Source organism: Podarcis gaigeae (genome assembly GCF_964106915.1).
Source record: "Podarcis gaigeae genome assembly, chromosome: 3".
In the NCBI taxonomy this organism is placed as follows: domain Eukaryota; kingdom Metazoa; phylum Chordata; class Lepidosauria; order Squamata; family Lacertidae; genus Podarcis; species Podarcis gaigeae.
In genome coordinates, this window is record NC_139680.1 from 40,001,768 (window position 1) to 40,018,586 (window position 16,819).

The following is a 16,819-nucleotide window of genomic DNA, read 5'->3' on the forward strand; positions in this document are numbered from 1 at the left end:
AAATTGCAAAACTGAAGGTATACTTTTAAAAAATGATTCACCAACACGTCACAGAGAAATGATAATAGCTATTAGGTGGAAACGGAAAAAGAAGACATGTTTCTCCTATTCTGGTATTCATAATATTCATGACCAACAACTAGGCTTTACTGTACTTTTCGGAACTGTTCTGCAGTGGCTCTTCAAACTCTGCTGAGTGACAACCACCACAATCCCTGGTCATTGCCCATGCTGCCTATGGCTGATGGGAGATGGAACCCTGAAGCTGGAGGGCCACAGGTTCCCCATGCCTGATCTACAGCCATGTATTTCGGAGAAGGGGTTGGTGGTCCATAAATCATCTCCCCTAATCTGGGTTGTTCCTCTGCCAGCAATATGGAGGGATTAATCTGGTCTTTAAAATCCAGAAAAGGATAGCATAAGATAATAACATAAGAATAGCCTGCTGGATCAGGCCAATGGCCCAGCTAGTCTAGCATCCTGCTCCCCCAGTGGCCAACTTTTCATCTGTAAGACAACTATTTCATGCAGCCAAACCCTTTGTGCACAATGTTATCACTGGATTCAGTGTGAACAGATTTCAATGAATTACCGTATACTTTCCATTCTACAGTTATTTCTAAGATATTTTGCATGCAAATAGGTATGTAAGATACTGTTTTGGTTCATACTCATTACCTGGAGCTATTTCTACACATTTCATTTCATTGTATTCAATTCTATTCTTTCATCTGGCTAGAATACCAACCTCATTCTTGGTTGCTCTTTCATGTCTATGGTGTGATCTGAGTACAGAGCATCTTGCTTCAAGAGGTACATGGGGCGTGTGGATGCATGACATCCACCTAGCTTTAAAGTTCTAGCATTCAAGGTTCTAAGTATCCTAGATAACAGGTTTTTTTTTTTAATTACTTACCAGCTGCATTATGGTCAAGTATCGTTTCCACCAAAGGTACTTGTGAAATTTTGGGCCACAGGCAGCTAGTCCATAGTACATGTACATAATAACATGGATAAAAGCATTGATTTGTGCTCCAAAAAAAGCTGTCGAGAGGAAGAAACAAAGAACAATGTTATCTGAAAGTTGCAAGAGGTGTAACCTCATATTCTCCTTATTTCTATTATTCCCGTTACACATTAAAGTAAAAGCTTAGATAATTTGGTTTCATAGTACATTATAATAATTACAGCCTAGTATTCACAGTGGAAAGGTATTTTCTGTTCTAAGTATAAAATATGGGAAACATTTGCAATGTACATCATATATCAGCTCATGGGGGGCAACCTCAGTGGCCGACAGAGATCTGTTCTCCCTCCTTCCGTGTGAGTGCACCTGCACATAGGCAATAAGCTGAACCATCGTGGACAACACCCCATATTGCCACTCAGTCCTCGCCTTTTACCCTTCTCCTCCATTTGCAGGCACTGTACGCAGTCTAGCAGAATGTCCAAATTCTTATTCTTAGTTGTATGACATCATAAATATACATGGGGCTTTATAGAGTATAATATAAACAGGAAAAGGTGGAGGTTCCTGTCTTCAGGACCTTACCATCTAAATTAGCCTCTGTTGCATTACAACCCTGCTCTGACCTTTTACTCCCTTGCATGACACCCTGTGGCTCGTCTTGAGCCACACATCACCTGTAGGCAGGGGCGCCGACTTATAATAAATATTGGGGGGGCGGGGGCCCATACCGACTTATAAAAAATATTGGGGGGGGGGCCAAGACCTCCAAACCGCTGCTGCTGGGGGAACGAAAGGGGCGAGCCCCGGGCTGCCCCGACCTTAAGTGAACCTGTGAGGGCCCGCCCTTTGCGGCAGCCGATTGGCTGCCGCCGTGGGCAGTGAATATTAATGAGCTAGGGGGAATCCCCGCTTCTCGGGGGGCTGACGCCAGCCCCGCGAGATTGTTGATGGGTCGAGAGCCCGCAACCCCACCCCCTCTCTAGATCGGGAGTGGCTTTGTTTTAACTCATTACTGAATGTATTTTAAAAGGTAACTATCGTCAAACAAGGAAAATAAAAAATACCAACATAATTTTGTGATTTTACAAAGCATAATATAACTAATAATTTTCTTAAATTATTGGGGGTCGGAGCCCCCCCAAACGAATTTTTGAGGGGGCTCGGGCCCCCTCAGGCCCCATGGAGTCGGCGCCTATGCCTGTAGGTAATAAAATGAGTGTTCTGGGATGGGGGGGCGGAGGTAAGGGCTGGTGTGTAAGCTGCAAAAGGTTGCCAACTTCATTCAGTCATGCTTGCCAGGTCATAATGTGTCAGCAAAGCACCAATGATGGATGCAGCTCCACTGCTGTAAGTTGTCGCCTCCCTTTTGGGTTCTCATACCAGTCTCAAAGTAGACCCAATGAAACCACTGGACTTAATTAATGTCAATGAGTCCACTCTGAGGATGACTTATTCAGTTATCACCTGAAATATTTTAACCACAGTGTATTTGCAATGTGCTGACTGTTAAATAATATCAACTGTTTTAAAAATACAGGGGGGGCATAAACAGAAATCACTCTTATTAGTTTACAGTGAACTCAGTAAGGAATGATGCCCAGGGAAGTCTGCACAGGATTACAAACTGTTCTCAAAATTCCAATATAGTTGCAAAATCAAATTGCATACTCTGAAAAAAGCAACAACAAAAAACCGGAAAAAGCCCCAAACCAAAACTATTTTGCAAAGGGCATTTTTCTATCTGGATCCAGAAGGAAGAAGTCATTCCTGTGCTCTCCTAATTAATGATGGTTATCAAGCTGTATGACATGATTAGCATGAATAGTCTTTGAAGAACTTATAATTTAAGAAAGGCAAAGCAAACCAAGGTCAGAACTACGGTATTACAGGAAATGAAGATGTTCCAAATGAGTTGATGTGAATATAAGATGAGCAAAATGTCTGGGAAATAATTACAGGGTTCTGCATTGTGTGTTTGCAAACAATTTCTGTGTTTAGAGTATAATTTATAGCTGTTGCCTGCTTTATATACTAGGCTTGCTAACAGACACACATACATATATATACTTATGCATATATAAAATGTAGTGAATCTGCTAATCATACTTTACTGGAAGTAAAACCCATTTAAATGAACAGGACTTAATTCTGAATAAACATGAATAAGCTTGGGCCTTACATCCTTTAATCACCATGGAAATATTCTGGAATAAGCAAGGCAGAATAAAATAATCTCTTCTTTTTCATGGTTGCTGAATTTTACATTGAGCAAGCCAGATGTATGTGTTGCTTCACACAGCAAGTTTACTTAAATGAAAAAAAGAAGAATTTGCATGCGAAATCCGAATCATGCATTCGTGCCCATGTGAAATGTTTCCTAATTCCTAGTAGTGCAATCATATACTTCTTTCCTCCCCCTCATTTCCCAGAGAAGGAAGGAATCTACCCTTTAACTTTAGCATTCCAGAATTGAAAGGGCATTCCATTACTCCAGAAGGAAACAATATTTACAAGCTACTGTCAAAATGAATATTTGCTTCCAGGTAGAGTCCCCACTTTGTACTCCTTATTTGGGAAGATAAACAAGACTACTCACCTTGTCCTCCTGCAACCCATTTTATGCCAATCCACCACAAAGTAAACATAGTGTAATGGTGATAGACATGAAGAAAACTGATTTGGTTAAATTTTTTTCTTAGGATGAAGAATACTGTATCCAGATACTCAATTCCTTTTGATACGAAGTACCACCATAAAGCCCCAGCTATCTGTAATACAGAAAGAAGAGCGTAAGAATTCATATACCAATTTGGAGTTCAGATACACAGACCATGTAGCCCAGTGTCTGCCATTACATAGACCTCTAGAGCTGAAGTCACTTACCTGAGGTTCTCCAAATATTGTACTACAATTCTCATCAGCCCTCGCCAGCACAGACAATTGGTCCCAAAGGGATGCTGAAATTCAGCAACATCTGGAGGGCCAAATATTCCCCACGTTTATCTACAGTCTTGTTCACTACTACCTGATTCTTTGTTTAGAGTTTCTACAAGTTTATTTGTGGCTTCATTTCAAAGAGGTAAATAAAAAAGAAATCGTTTTTGTGCATTCTCTTTATCTTAGGGGAGAAAAGGGCTTTTATAAACAAGATTGTGTTCTGTGTAGCCATTCATTGTGTGCTCTTCACTCCTTGAAATTAATAGACATTAATATATACACACCCCATCCAGCCCCCTCAACTCACAACAACAAAGATAAAACTGTAGCTTCAGAGACATGAATAGGACTTCAACTTAAACAAAACAAAACAAAACAAAACAGAAAAACCCTCTCAAAACGTATTGTAGTAATCTGACTATGAAAGAGCTAAATGTAGAACACAGTTTATTATTATGAGCTGGAACAAGACTCCAGTCAGTTTCTCCCCAGTTTCTCTAGAAAATAAACAGCCAATGTTCTTAGTCTACAAATAAAGTGAATTTTATTCATACTGCAGTCTTTAGCTACTGCTGGAAGCAAGCCCTATTTAATTCAATGGGGCTTATTTCTGAGTAGACATGTATAAAATCATGCTGTTAAACGGTGTTCCTATAACAAACAGCTGAAGCCTTAACTGATATTAATGTATTAGGAAAATGGACTTTGAAAAGACAACCTTCTCCATATGCCCACCAAAATGGCTGTAGAGGGTGGGGGTGGGGCTCTTCAGCAGATGGAGGCAAAAAGGAAGGAGAGGGAGGGGAAAATTGATTGTGAGAATGGATGCTTCATTTGACAATGGATTTCACCCTTTACATTTTGTTATTTATTTTATTTTAATTCTTTAGAAGCTGAGTGTACCACAGCTGCAGCACTGAAACCACAAGACACTAATGCAGATCTTTTAAAAAGCCCATTTTGTGACTCTTTTGCTTTTTTAATCTTTTAAAAATTCTTTTATGGCTATAAATAAATAGGTAAACAAAGGGCACATGATTCCAGCACTGATGCACATTCCTCCCCAGTTTTATTTTTCAAAAAGCAGCAAGCATGTAGTTCTTGGAACAAGGCAACCTCCCTCTACAAAAGAAAATATTGTTACAGTTCACTTTGACTGTCCAAATAACCTGTGGCACACTTTTAATTTAACCCCTTTAAGGTAAAACACCTTAGATTTAAAGTACTCATAACAAAATAAATGCACACTTACAGGTGTTCTAAGTCTGTAAACTGTTAATGGCACAACCTTATGTATGTTTATTCAGAAGTAACTGCTACTGAGCTCAGTAAGGTTTATTCCCAAATAAGTGTGCATAGGAATTGAGCTTAAAGCACTTAAACTGGGCTGGGGTGACCCTATACACTATGCATGAAGTTACATCCTTTGAGTATATTGGATTAATAGATTATTAATAGGACAAGCAACAGGATAGTAATTATAGTAGGTAACTCCTTCCTGGCTGTTCAGTCTTTCAACACTGCAATACTAATAATAGGTAGTTATTCTACTTAGTGACTGTTAGTGCTTTTATTACAGGAAAAGTTTTTTTGTAACGGTCCCTTATTTGATCTGCCTTACACATGAAGAAGGCTGCAGGATCTAGTCAAGATTCTATAATTTACCATGGAAACCTGATGGATCCATACCTGCGTTCTATCCTTTATTTGTTTTTTAGAGCTCCACTCATCTTTACATTTAAAACAGCATTTTACAAATAATAGTGTATTACCACTCTGCCATTTTTTCAACTTGAAAGAGTGAAACAGTTTTTTCTTTTCTCCATATTTTGAACATTTCTTCCTTGGGCATTTCTAATTAACACTGAAGAACCAAAAAGACCAACTACTTTGGAAAAGGTTTAGGAAGAAAGAACATGTCAAAGAAGCATTAAAGAGTTTAGCTAATTCTGCACTGGTGATCTGGCAAATCAGATGAAAGCACTTTTTGCTTTTGGTTGGCTATATTTATCACATTCTGAATTCTTGCCTCTTTCCCCAGACACTTTTGATATCAATGGTCCTCAAAATTGAATGGGATATAAATAAAACCAGTTTGTTTCCTTCCCTGCTTGTTGCCAGACTTGCTCTGAGTCTTATAAGGCAAACTATTTGGGATACATGCGGGTGTAATGGGAAAGGAGAGGGAAGATGAAGGGAGACTCTTACAGAGCTAGGAGTTCCCAGATATAAAGGTTATTCAAAAGTGGTTTTAAAATGCACATTGCTCAAGACGTAGCATTGTTTGCCCTGAGCCAGATAGTCATGTATTTAACTCCCACATCAAAGCCTGTGCTAACACCCACTAATGATAGCTATAGTAGCTCTGAAGAGCGCTGCACTGATTAAGACACCACCTTTTGGGAGAAGATAAAAAAACAGAATGCTACATTCATTTTCATTAACTGATCAAATAAAGTTGTGACACTTACAAAGAATATTCAAGATTCTTACTTAACGTATATACAGCAAGTACTAAGGGATGTTTCCAATGTTAGTCTTATTCAGAGTATACCCATTTAAATTGATAGGCATGACTACTAACAAAGGTCTGTTTATTTCAATGGGTCTACCTGGAGTATGACTTAGTTGCATACAACCCTAGGAACTTTAACATGCTGCTTCTCTTACAGGAACTTGAGTGACACAACCTGTGCTTGAAAGATGGATGTTTAGGAGACTTGCAACTTCTGGATAAAAGTTTGTACCTTTTATATTACAAACGTTTACTATTACTGTATGATCCTAACTAACCTAAAAGGAATGATCAATGCTTCTCTTACCTACGAAAAATACTATTGTGGGTGATTGTGCAGTCATTTTCCAGAAATGCATGCCTTTCCCTTCTCTGTTATGCGGAGTTCCTGCATTCAAAGTACATCTATATTAGGTTTGCCATATGTCCAAAAAATACCGGAAATGTACAGAAATTGGACGCTGGGGAAACTTTTTTAAATGTTAGAGATCTCCGGAATTTCCTGAACGTATAGCAACTCGGGTGTTTTCGGTTTTCTGGTTTTTTAAAAAAAATCCATGGGAGGCTGTGACTCAACAGCAGTGGAAGTGATGAGGGAGGGGGGGGCAGAGTGAGGAGATGGGGGACAGAGGAAGGTGATGCAGAGGCCTAGCGTGCTGAAAAAGGGACCCTGTGCCAGGGATGTCCCGCGGGTGGCTCAGTCACAGCAGCAGAGGCCGTAAGAAAAGGTCTGCAGCTGGGCGCTCGGCAGCTGCTAGAATGGCCACCTCACCCAAGAGGGCTGAGGTGGCCATGTTGGTTTGGCTCGCCAGCCAGGCACCTCCTTGTTTTGTTGGGGCAGGATGCAGCCGCTCAGGGCCACCATCTCCTTCCAGCTGCAGCACCGTCAAGGCGGAAATGGGGGCCGGGCAGGTAATGGTGTGTGTGTGCAGGATGCAGTTTAAATGAGACATGGAGACAGAGGCCTCGAAAGTGAGGGTAGCAAACTGTGTGGAAGAGGAACAAAACCGGCTGTGGTAAGTTCGAGGTGGGGGGGGGGAGGTGGCAGTGCCTCACTACCATTTTCTGAGAGTTGTTGGGGGCCTGAGCAGCTGGGTGGGGTATAGTAAAGGGGAAAGTAAGGTGAGGGGCTGAGAAAGGGGTACATTGGGGCCTGGCCAAAGCTCAACAACTTTGGCAAAAAAAAAAAAAAAAAGAACAACAATTTTGGTGGTGTCAGGAATTTTACTTTTTGAAATATGGCAAGCCTAATCTATATATCAAGGTGTATTTGTGCACCAGGTGGATGGCCAAATAGCTGCCCCCGTTGTTTTTTTACATAGCAATCTCCGCCCCTTCAATATACAATATAGCTGTATTTTTAATTAGGTGACTTTGCTAAGGTCAATATGCTGGCTTCTTTGTATTAATTTTGTTCCCGCAGTCACTCCTGCTGTGGTGCAATTATCACCACTGTAATATGCTTCAGAAACCTAACTCTGGAAATGTCAAGGAGACAAGTAGAACCCACATTATTTTTAATATGTATATAAGTTGAAAATATACTATTAAATCTGGAAACGTTTGCCCTTTGTTTGCCCTTCTGGATCTGGAGTAAAAATGTGTGACAAGGTATAGACTAGACTCTCTTCAAGGGTATGTAAATATCTTAAATAAAATTATAAACAAATACCGCTTGGGTAGAAAACTTTAATTGCTATTGTTTATTTTAACCATGGTTTATTTTAACTATGGTTTAATGTGACATGTAAACCATGGCCATATGAGAAATAGCACTGTGTTTTAGCAGAAATGACTAAAATTTAAGTGCATTTAGGAACAGAGAATAACAATTTAATCAGAAGGATGTCCTGATTGGTTCAGGTAGGACTGCAGTCTTAATATCCTAGAGGAATTATCCAGAGAAAGTTAAGCGTGCCTAAGGCTGCCATTCATGCACCATGGGATTAATCCCCATTGAGCACACTGTGCTTATTTCCAAATCAACTGATCAGGCCGCATGCCTGATGGGGATCAAAAGAACATAATTAACTGCTTCAGTAATAAACCTATCCATCATTCTCTGTATTAGCAAACTCACTATGGTTTTGCTCTGAACAGAATGTAATGCCAAACCAAAACTGAAGAGCTAACTGTGGAAGAGTGATTAAAAAGAAATGAGATACACAACATTCTATCTGCCTCTGTTGCATTCCATAAGGACTTTGCAGCTAGGAGACAGAAATGGTGAGGGAAATCAAATAGGCACTGTTCTCTAAAAGGGTCTTCATGATATATAGCGTTTGGTTACTTTGCTTGATAGTCAATAAGCTCAGCACTGTACGAAGTCTAGAACTCCGCCATTCAGATGTACAATTATTCTCCTGGCATGGGAACGCAACTGACCACAGACTTCACTAACTCCTTTTAATTTTCCAGCTCCAAATAATTTCCCCATGACTGCTTATGCCTAGATTTCCCACAGCTCTACAAATACACCTTGTGACCTTTCAGTCCAAGAACATTAAATAAATGAAGATTTTATTTTACTACCCTGTTGTAAGTCGTCTGCTTTCCTTTTTTTGTGGGGCTTTTTTTTTTTTTTTGCTGAGATCCAAAGTGAAATAAAAACTGTAATTTAGCCGGCATTATGCCTGAGGATATATGTAACTATTATTATCTTAGTTTTCATATGAGCAAGAGAGAGGGGGCAGGGGAGATAAAGTATTTAGCAAGATTGCCCAAGGCCAGAGACGCAATCACTGACACAGATGAGAACACACAGTTTTACATGTATTGTGCTTTCTGCACTGTGGTAATAGGTTAAGAACAGGCAAATTGCATTGTTGGAAACAGCAGCAAAAAAGTAGGACACAATTGTTGAATTGTGCTATAAACTTATAATAAAAGCTAGTTTGACAGACAGTAATGACATAATAACACATTCTAAAATGCCTAAAATGTCCTAAATATCAGAATTATTTCAGAAATGTGTTTAACTATTCCCCTGTCCCAGCAAGCATTGATACATGTAAAATCTAAGTCTGTTAAGACACCAGATGGCATAGAAAGATTACATTAACAACTACGATTAAAGGGTCAGTGAGAGGTCCCTGATCTTCATACCTTGCACTTCAGAGTCAACTTCACGTTTGTGATAACTGATTTCACTGGGAGTTCTTTTAACAGTAGGTTTTTGCTTCCTTTGTTCTATGCCTGAGTAGTGCCAGCACTAGCCTTTTTTGAATGGGTACTACATAGCTTGTGGTGGGGTTTGCCGGGAGGTGGGGGACTAATGACAAGAAGGGGGGAAATAATAAAGTACAATCTACCAGTAAGCAGAATTTGCAGAGCACAACTTGTTTTGTATTGTTTCATTTTAAGGAAAAGAGATACACTTTGATCTAGATGAACACAGAGCACTTTTGTGCACAGAGAAGCACAGTTTTAGTAACTCACCTGTGTAAACTGGCTTCCTCCATTTAAATGATTGGGAAAGTGTTCTCCGAAAGGGGAGCTTGTGTGCACATTGGCCTGGTTTGCACTTAATGCTAAGCCAAACTATAGCTTAGTGTGAATAAGCAAGTGTGTTGGCACCCTTAGCAAATTGTAGCCATCAACCCTCCCTTGCTTCTGCCGTTGCTGCGGTACCATGAGCTAAGCCATGGTTTGGCTTAGCATTACATGAAATCACGGGCTTGCGGTTTGTCTTGCTCCAAACAAACCATCAGTAGCAACCAAGGCATGTTCTTAGCTAACTGAATGTAGTTTAGGGAAGATAAATCACAAGCCTAGGTTTGTGTCTATGGGTTGGTTCCCAGTGACAGGGAGGCACTGGCGGGAGTAAAGGAGGAGCGATGTGGGTATGTTTTTCTAACTGTGCACCAGCACACTTGCTTATTCAAGCTTAGCTTTAGCATTATGTGCAAACCAGGCAATGAAACACTGCTGGGTTGTGGCAGGGCATTACAATACCACCCTTAATTATAAGGCAGGATGCTGAACTTTTAGTCAGAATGCCACACGACACAAACGTTAAAGAAGGATGATTATTTCCTAGTCTTTCCTTCCTAGTTATTTCAATATTTGCAAAAATTTAGTTAGAAAAATTAATCACACTTAGTCAATATTAAAAAAACAAACACAACACAGAGATCTGTAATATACAAGTAATATAATCCTTGATCCAAGCATACATCTTCCTTGATCCAAATATTTAGCACCATAGAACATGTCGCACCATCACCAATATTATGAACATTCTGCCTGAAGCATCATAAGTTCCTCAGCCTACAGTGTTCACAGAAGTCTTTGCTGTGAAGACAGTTCCATTTTTGGTTTACTACTCCCTAAAACCCTTTCTAAAGTGTGAGCAAGGTCCATGGGAGACTATTCACTGCCGCAGAGAGATTCTTCATTTTAATTCTTAATGAATGTTGCATAGCAGCAGAGGCTACTTGATTGCGCCTATAGTATTTCTCAAAGATAGCTATCTGTGCTTGAGTGTAGGTGTTTTTCTGAACTGAGGCCAAGTGGAAATTCTGCTTCTGTGTATGACATACTAGAATTAACAGGAGAGAGGAAACTTCTAGTCATTCGTTTGTTTCAGGGAGGGAACTAAATTACTGTTGCTAAATCCCATGATTTTATCAGTAGATTCACGTAATAGCAACTAGAATTAAGGTCCATCAAAACATGCTGAAACAAAACTCAAATGTTGCCTCCCTAAATGTAATACAATGCAGTTGGTAGAAGCTGATACAGTTAATTTATAAATAACTAAGTACTGGAACTCCTCATTTTGAATCTGTTTTCCAGCTTTCAGTGTCTCATGGATTCACACAAATAACTGGAAATCAGTTTACAAGAGGTTATGTACAGAAATTATTTGTACATCTACATCAAAAGCACAGTCCAGCTTGCTGTTACTGCCGAATTTTGGTTATTATTTTTAAAGATCAGATTCACACTTGTGTTCTGTGACTTAGTATTAAAGCCAACTGGCTGCCTACAGCGGTTCAGGAGAATTTCACCACGGCAACACAAACCCAAAGAGGAGTTGAAAACAAGAGATTAAAAATGCCTGAATTATCAGCATCTGATCTTAGGTGTGAAACAATATTTGCATTTGAAGCTTTATCTGAATCTGCATCCCTGGGAGAGCTTCTTATGGAGAAACCTAAAGCGTCTTTCATTTTCTATGGAGTAACCTGCAGCAGCATCTTCATATCGCAACCAGGACATAAAAAATGTATAGAAATAAATGGTAATTGGGGCCCATTAACTGGTAACCCAGAAACAGTCGCCATGGGGTCACTGACGAGCATGAGCTGGCACTTACTAGCAAGGAAATGTGTTTCAGCTAGGAGTGTACAACTGCCAATGAAGACAACTTACTATGAAGTAGTCATATGATTTTTATCTATAGTAGGTGTTATGGGTGTGCAGAAGACTGTGATGATGCCTTAGCCAAAAGGGAAGGATTCTGGTCTTGTCCAAGGTGAAGTTGGATTTGTACAAGGTGCCCTGAACTGAAGCAGGGACCCTACAAAGTGCTACATGGAGCCTTGGCAATTTGTGCATCCAAAAAGCAAGTGTCTGCTAAATGCAAGAACGATAGCTAAGCTTAGCATATTTACACTCACGCTTATAAGCAACTAAGAGCCACATACTACACCTGTACAGTCATACCTTGGGATAAATACGCTTCAGGTTGAGCGCTTTTGAGTTGTGCTCCGTGGTGACCTGGAAGTAACGGAGTGCGTTACTTCTGGGTTTCGTCGCTTGCGCATGCGCAGACGGTCAAAATGCTGTCACGCGCATGCGCAGAAGCAGTGAAACACGACCTGTGCACGTGCAGATGCGTCTTACGTTCTGTTCGGGATGTGAATGGGGCTCCGGAATGGATCCCGTTCGCATTCCGAGGTACCACTGTAATTTGTCACCATCGTTAACATCATACACAACCACACCCCTACAGGTAATAATAATCCATTATTGTGTTTGATCATATGTGGTGCCGACAGTAACTCAGAAGGAGGGTTGGGGAAATGGGCAGAGGTGTTGGCAGCAGCACTGGATGTTTTCAGTTTTCCCCATGCCAAACTCAAACACACCTTTATTGCCGCAAGCAACAGCGGAGTTACATAGCAGCTACAGGTTTCCTGGAGATGTTGGGGACTGAACCTGCAACCTTTTTCATGCAAAGCAGATGCTCGGCCACTGAGCTACGGCCCTTCCATAGTGGGAGCAGCAGCAGAGCCATAGTCTGAAACCAGTTTGAGTTAGCAGGGATCCAGCTATGATATCAACCTGCACTGCAGGAGCTGAGCAGGGGGGAGTTTCCTGGGCACTAAGCCACTACCAGCCTCATCATGCACCAGCATCAAACCCTCTTGCTCAGAGAAGAGGCAGAGAAGCCAGGCAGGAAGGGGAACAGGTGTGCAGGGAGAGTGTTATGTACTGAGTTGAATAGGATCCAAAATGCAGCAGTCTGATTGGCCCTAGAACAATAGGATTCAGAATGCAGCAGTCTGATTGTCCTAGAACAATAGGATCCAGAATGCAGCAGTCTGATTGGTCCACAGGAGCCACCCAATCCGGCTCCAGCTGGAAGTGAATCCGCAACCTGATTGGCCTACAGGTGAATCCCAGAATTTGCCAATCACGTGGGGCCCATTGTGTAAATAATGTATATAAAGCAGACGTCCTGGGGTAACTTCCATTACTCCTCACCACTATGAGCTGAATAAAGAGCATGAAATCCACTCTCGACTCAAGTATATTTCAGAGAGCAAGCGAGAAATCCTCCCCTCAAGAAGCACAAGCAACTACGAAGGATTTTGGGGTGGCAGAGGTATATGTCCACAAGATTGAAGTTTTTCAATGCCAGCACTGAGACACTCAAACATACTGCTCAGTGTCCAACCAAGAGGAACCTATCTAACACTACTGAATTGGTGCTCCAAAACAAAAACACAGTGGAGAAAGCAAATCTCATTTAGTTCATCTGTGAAAGGTGCCTAGCTGTTTTTGACTTTACCCATTTGGGATTTCCCCCTTCTAAAGATTTTTTGGAGGATCAGCTGACCTCAGACCTAACTTGAGTTTGCTGAATCTTTCTTCTTGTATGTAAATTGTGTCCTTTTGGCTTTGTCTCTACAAGCTTGGGATGACTTGAATTGGAAATATAGAGAATGATAGATATGCTTAAGACATTGTATCACGATTTTAAGCAAAACAAACCAACAAGTCATGAATTTTTGGGTGAAATGACATGTTAGCATGCTTAAGCCAGACACTGTTATTCCCATGGAAGAGTAGCCGTGAGAGGCCCAGTCATCAAGGCCCACATCCAGGGCCCCACTGGAAATTGTCCCCTGAGTTGCTGTTCCTCTCCTCTTCAAAGCTGTCGGATATTATTTTTGGTGGGAAACTGGCACAGGGCCCCAATCTAGATTTACTGCACTTCTTGTGTTAAGCGTAATATGGTCCTTGTTTTGTGACTACTTTGTATCAGGAATAGTTTGTTCTCAACAGAAAAAGAATTAGTAAAGAAAACTGGCAGAGTAATTATTCAAAAGCTGAGTTATAAATGGCAGGCTTCACAACAGACATAAGTTACTACTCACCCTGACTTCATATTCATTATCTGAATAATCCACACTCTGACAGATATAGCTGTATCCTCGAGCTTTTGATGCCAAAAGTAGCTGAAAATGTTAAATTCACAAATTAATGTTTCATAGGCTTGTTAATGATTATTCATGAAAGCAATCACTTCTTTAATTTAAATAAATATTTCTTTGCAAATTGGCACAAAGAGGGGTCACAGTGCCTTGTAAAAGGCCTGCAGTTTAACCATATGTTCCTTCTTATTGCGAAGGACAGATCCACATTTAAATCCCGTTCAATGCACAGTTAAACCCCCTGATTCTTCCAAGGAATCCTGGGAATTATTAGTTTCCCCTCACAGATCTATAGCTCCCAGCCCCCTTAACAAACAAGTGTTCCCAGGGTTCTTTGGGGAAAGCCATGAGCTTTAAATGTGTGCCCAAAGCCTCATCTCCAGTATGATGTGGCAATTCACTTCCAACTGAGGCCCTCACACACCTCGCCTTACAGCCTCCAGCAGCCTGTTTCTTCTCCATGTCCCTAGCATCCATATTACTCAACAAAAGCAGGACGAGAGAGCTGCTCACAGGGCCTAGGCAAGCCTAGGCAGCTTAGTGTCCCAAGGTGAGGCGCAGTCTTGCCTTTGACTGGTTTGTCAAGCTGATGCACTAGGCATGAGGGTGGCATTGCAGGTGTAAAGGATCATTCATGCTGGAGTCTCATAAGAAGCTACTCCACCCCTTCTTCAGAAGGGCAGGGTTCTGGCCTGTGGCTTTTATGTGCAAATCGAAAAGGCAAATTAAAAAAATTAACTTCTCATTTCATAGCGTCCCTCATTCAGGCATCAAACCACAGTCAACTAACTCCAAGCCTGCAAAACAACAAAACAACCCCCAAAATAAATAGAAATTCTGAAGACATCTGTCTTCCATTATTGGCTAGCTATTTAATATCTCCAGTTCAAGTTTGCTTCAATAAAACTTTCACAAGTGGCTTATAGACTGTGCATAATTTAGAGTACTCCCATCCATGGCAGGATATAATCTTAACTTTGCTGGACCATAAAACCATTCGGCTTATCTGTTGGAAGGATGAAGTGTTCGATTATGGTTCTGTACCCAATATTAACAGATGGGATTATATTTACAAAATTTCTCTGCTTCATTGTTGAACTGCAACAGCGTTGCATACAGTTTTGAAGAGGATTTGTAGAACTGACTTTTGAAAACTAGCCTAAAGAATTTCTCCCAATCGAGATAATCTCCAAGATAAAGATAACAGCTACTGAAATACTTCATTTCAATTTAATTTTCCGAAGGTACAGTATTACAATAATGATCTTGAGGAGAAGAAAATGAAATTGGGATTCACAGTCCTATCAAACAGTTGTCTTGTTAATTTCAACTGTTACAAACTGCTTTAAAGTAAGTATGTCACCAATTCTGCCCATCATGTACCAGGTGTTAGGACCGGTGTACAGAACACTCAACTGAGCAGAGCAGCAAGATGCAAAGTCTAAGGAAGAGGGAGAGTCCTCCCAGAGTTAAATGGTGGGGTAGGAGAGCTGCAAACAATGGCAATATATTTCACACCTGGCAACCAATGCGCCCCTTTGGTTTTAGATAGTACATGGGTGGACAAATCTAAAAAGCGTGGGACACAGGAGGCACTTGTTCTAGGAGGCTTAGTTTGGTCAGAATCAAGTACATACTTCCAGAGTTAACACTAAATACCTTACTTCTGGTAAATGAGCCACCATAGCCACTAACAGGCTATGAACATTTATGTCCAGGGCTTTTTAGACTCATTTTCCCATGTACTATCTGAAAACAAAGGGGCACATTGGTTGCCTGATATGAATTTTTTTCAGCTCTCCTACCCTACTATAAAGGTTATTCGGCAAGTGCTACCTTTTACGGTGCTCATCAATCTCTCTCTGCATCTTAGATCATTATTAATGCATTCTTTATATTTTCTAAAGCATTTATTTAGATTCAGGCAAGTCTGGTTTCAGACCTAGGAGTGAGTCTGCCTTGGTCGCCCTGATGGATACCCTTTACAGAGACCATGCTCCTGCTTCTTGATCTCTCTTGCAGCTTTCAGTACCATTCACCATGATATTCTCCTAGACCACCTCTATGAAATGGGAACTGGGGTCACTGTGCTACAGAGGTTCTGATCTTACCTATGGGACTGAGTCCAGAGAATAGCATCAAGAGATTGCTTTGGCATTGGCACTATTTTATCTCCAATGCTATTACAAATTTATATGTAGTGTAGCCACAGGCGTGTTCCATTGCGCCAGAAGCGGCTTAGTTATGCTGGCCAGATGACCCAGAAAAACTGCAGACAAACGCCGGCTCCCTTGGCATGTAAAGCAAGATGAGTGCCCCAACCCCAGAATCTGCGACTGGACTTAACTGTCAGGGGTCCTTTACCTTTTTTAGTCACAGGGAACAGTAATTAGGAGTTTGGGGACAAGGTGTTAGCAAGTAGGCTGACAACACTCAACTCTATTTGAATCAGGAGAGGCCCTGCACCAGTGCCAAGACACATCGGTGGGATGGATGAGGGAAAATAAGCTGAAGTTGAATCACGGCAAAATGGAGGCTCTGTACAACAGCTATGTCCATTCCTGGACCAGGAGAGCTTGATCATAGTAGTTCAGGCACTGGTGACTTCAAATTTGGATTGCTGCAATGCACTCTATGTAGGGCTTTCCTTGTGATTGACCTGGAAACTACAGTCAGTGCAGAATGCTACAGCACAATTGCTGACAGGATTGAGACCCTGTCAGTATATAA

General features: G+C 41.0%; 1 protein-coding gene across 1 annotated transcript in view; it reads right to left on the minus strand.

Moving 5' to 3' along the window:
* ELOVL4 (ELOVL fatty acid elongase 4) overlaps positions 1-16,819 on the minus strand; it is a 46,195-nt gene that overhangs the window by 2,923 nt on the left and 26,453 nt on the right. The window contains exons 3-5 of the mRNA XM_083729571.1: positions 14,033-14,113; positions 3,567-3,738; positions 917-1,044 (exon numbers count right to left, since the gene is read on the minus strand). Of these exons, the coding sequence (XP_083585697.1) occupies positions 917-1,044; positions 3,567-3,738; positions 14,033-14,113 (381 nt within the window). The remainder of the gene's footprint in view (positions 1-916; positions 1,045-3,566; positions 3,739-14,032; positions 14,114-16,819) is intronic.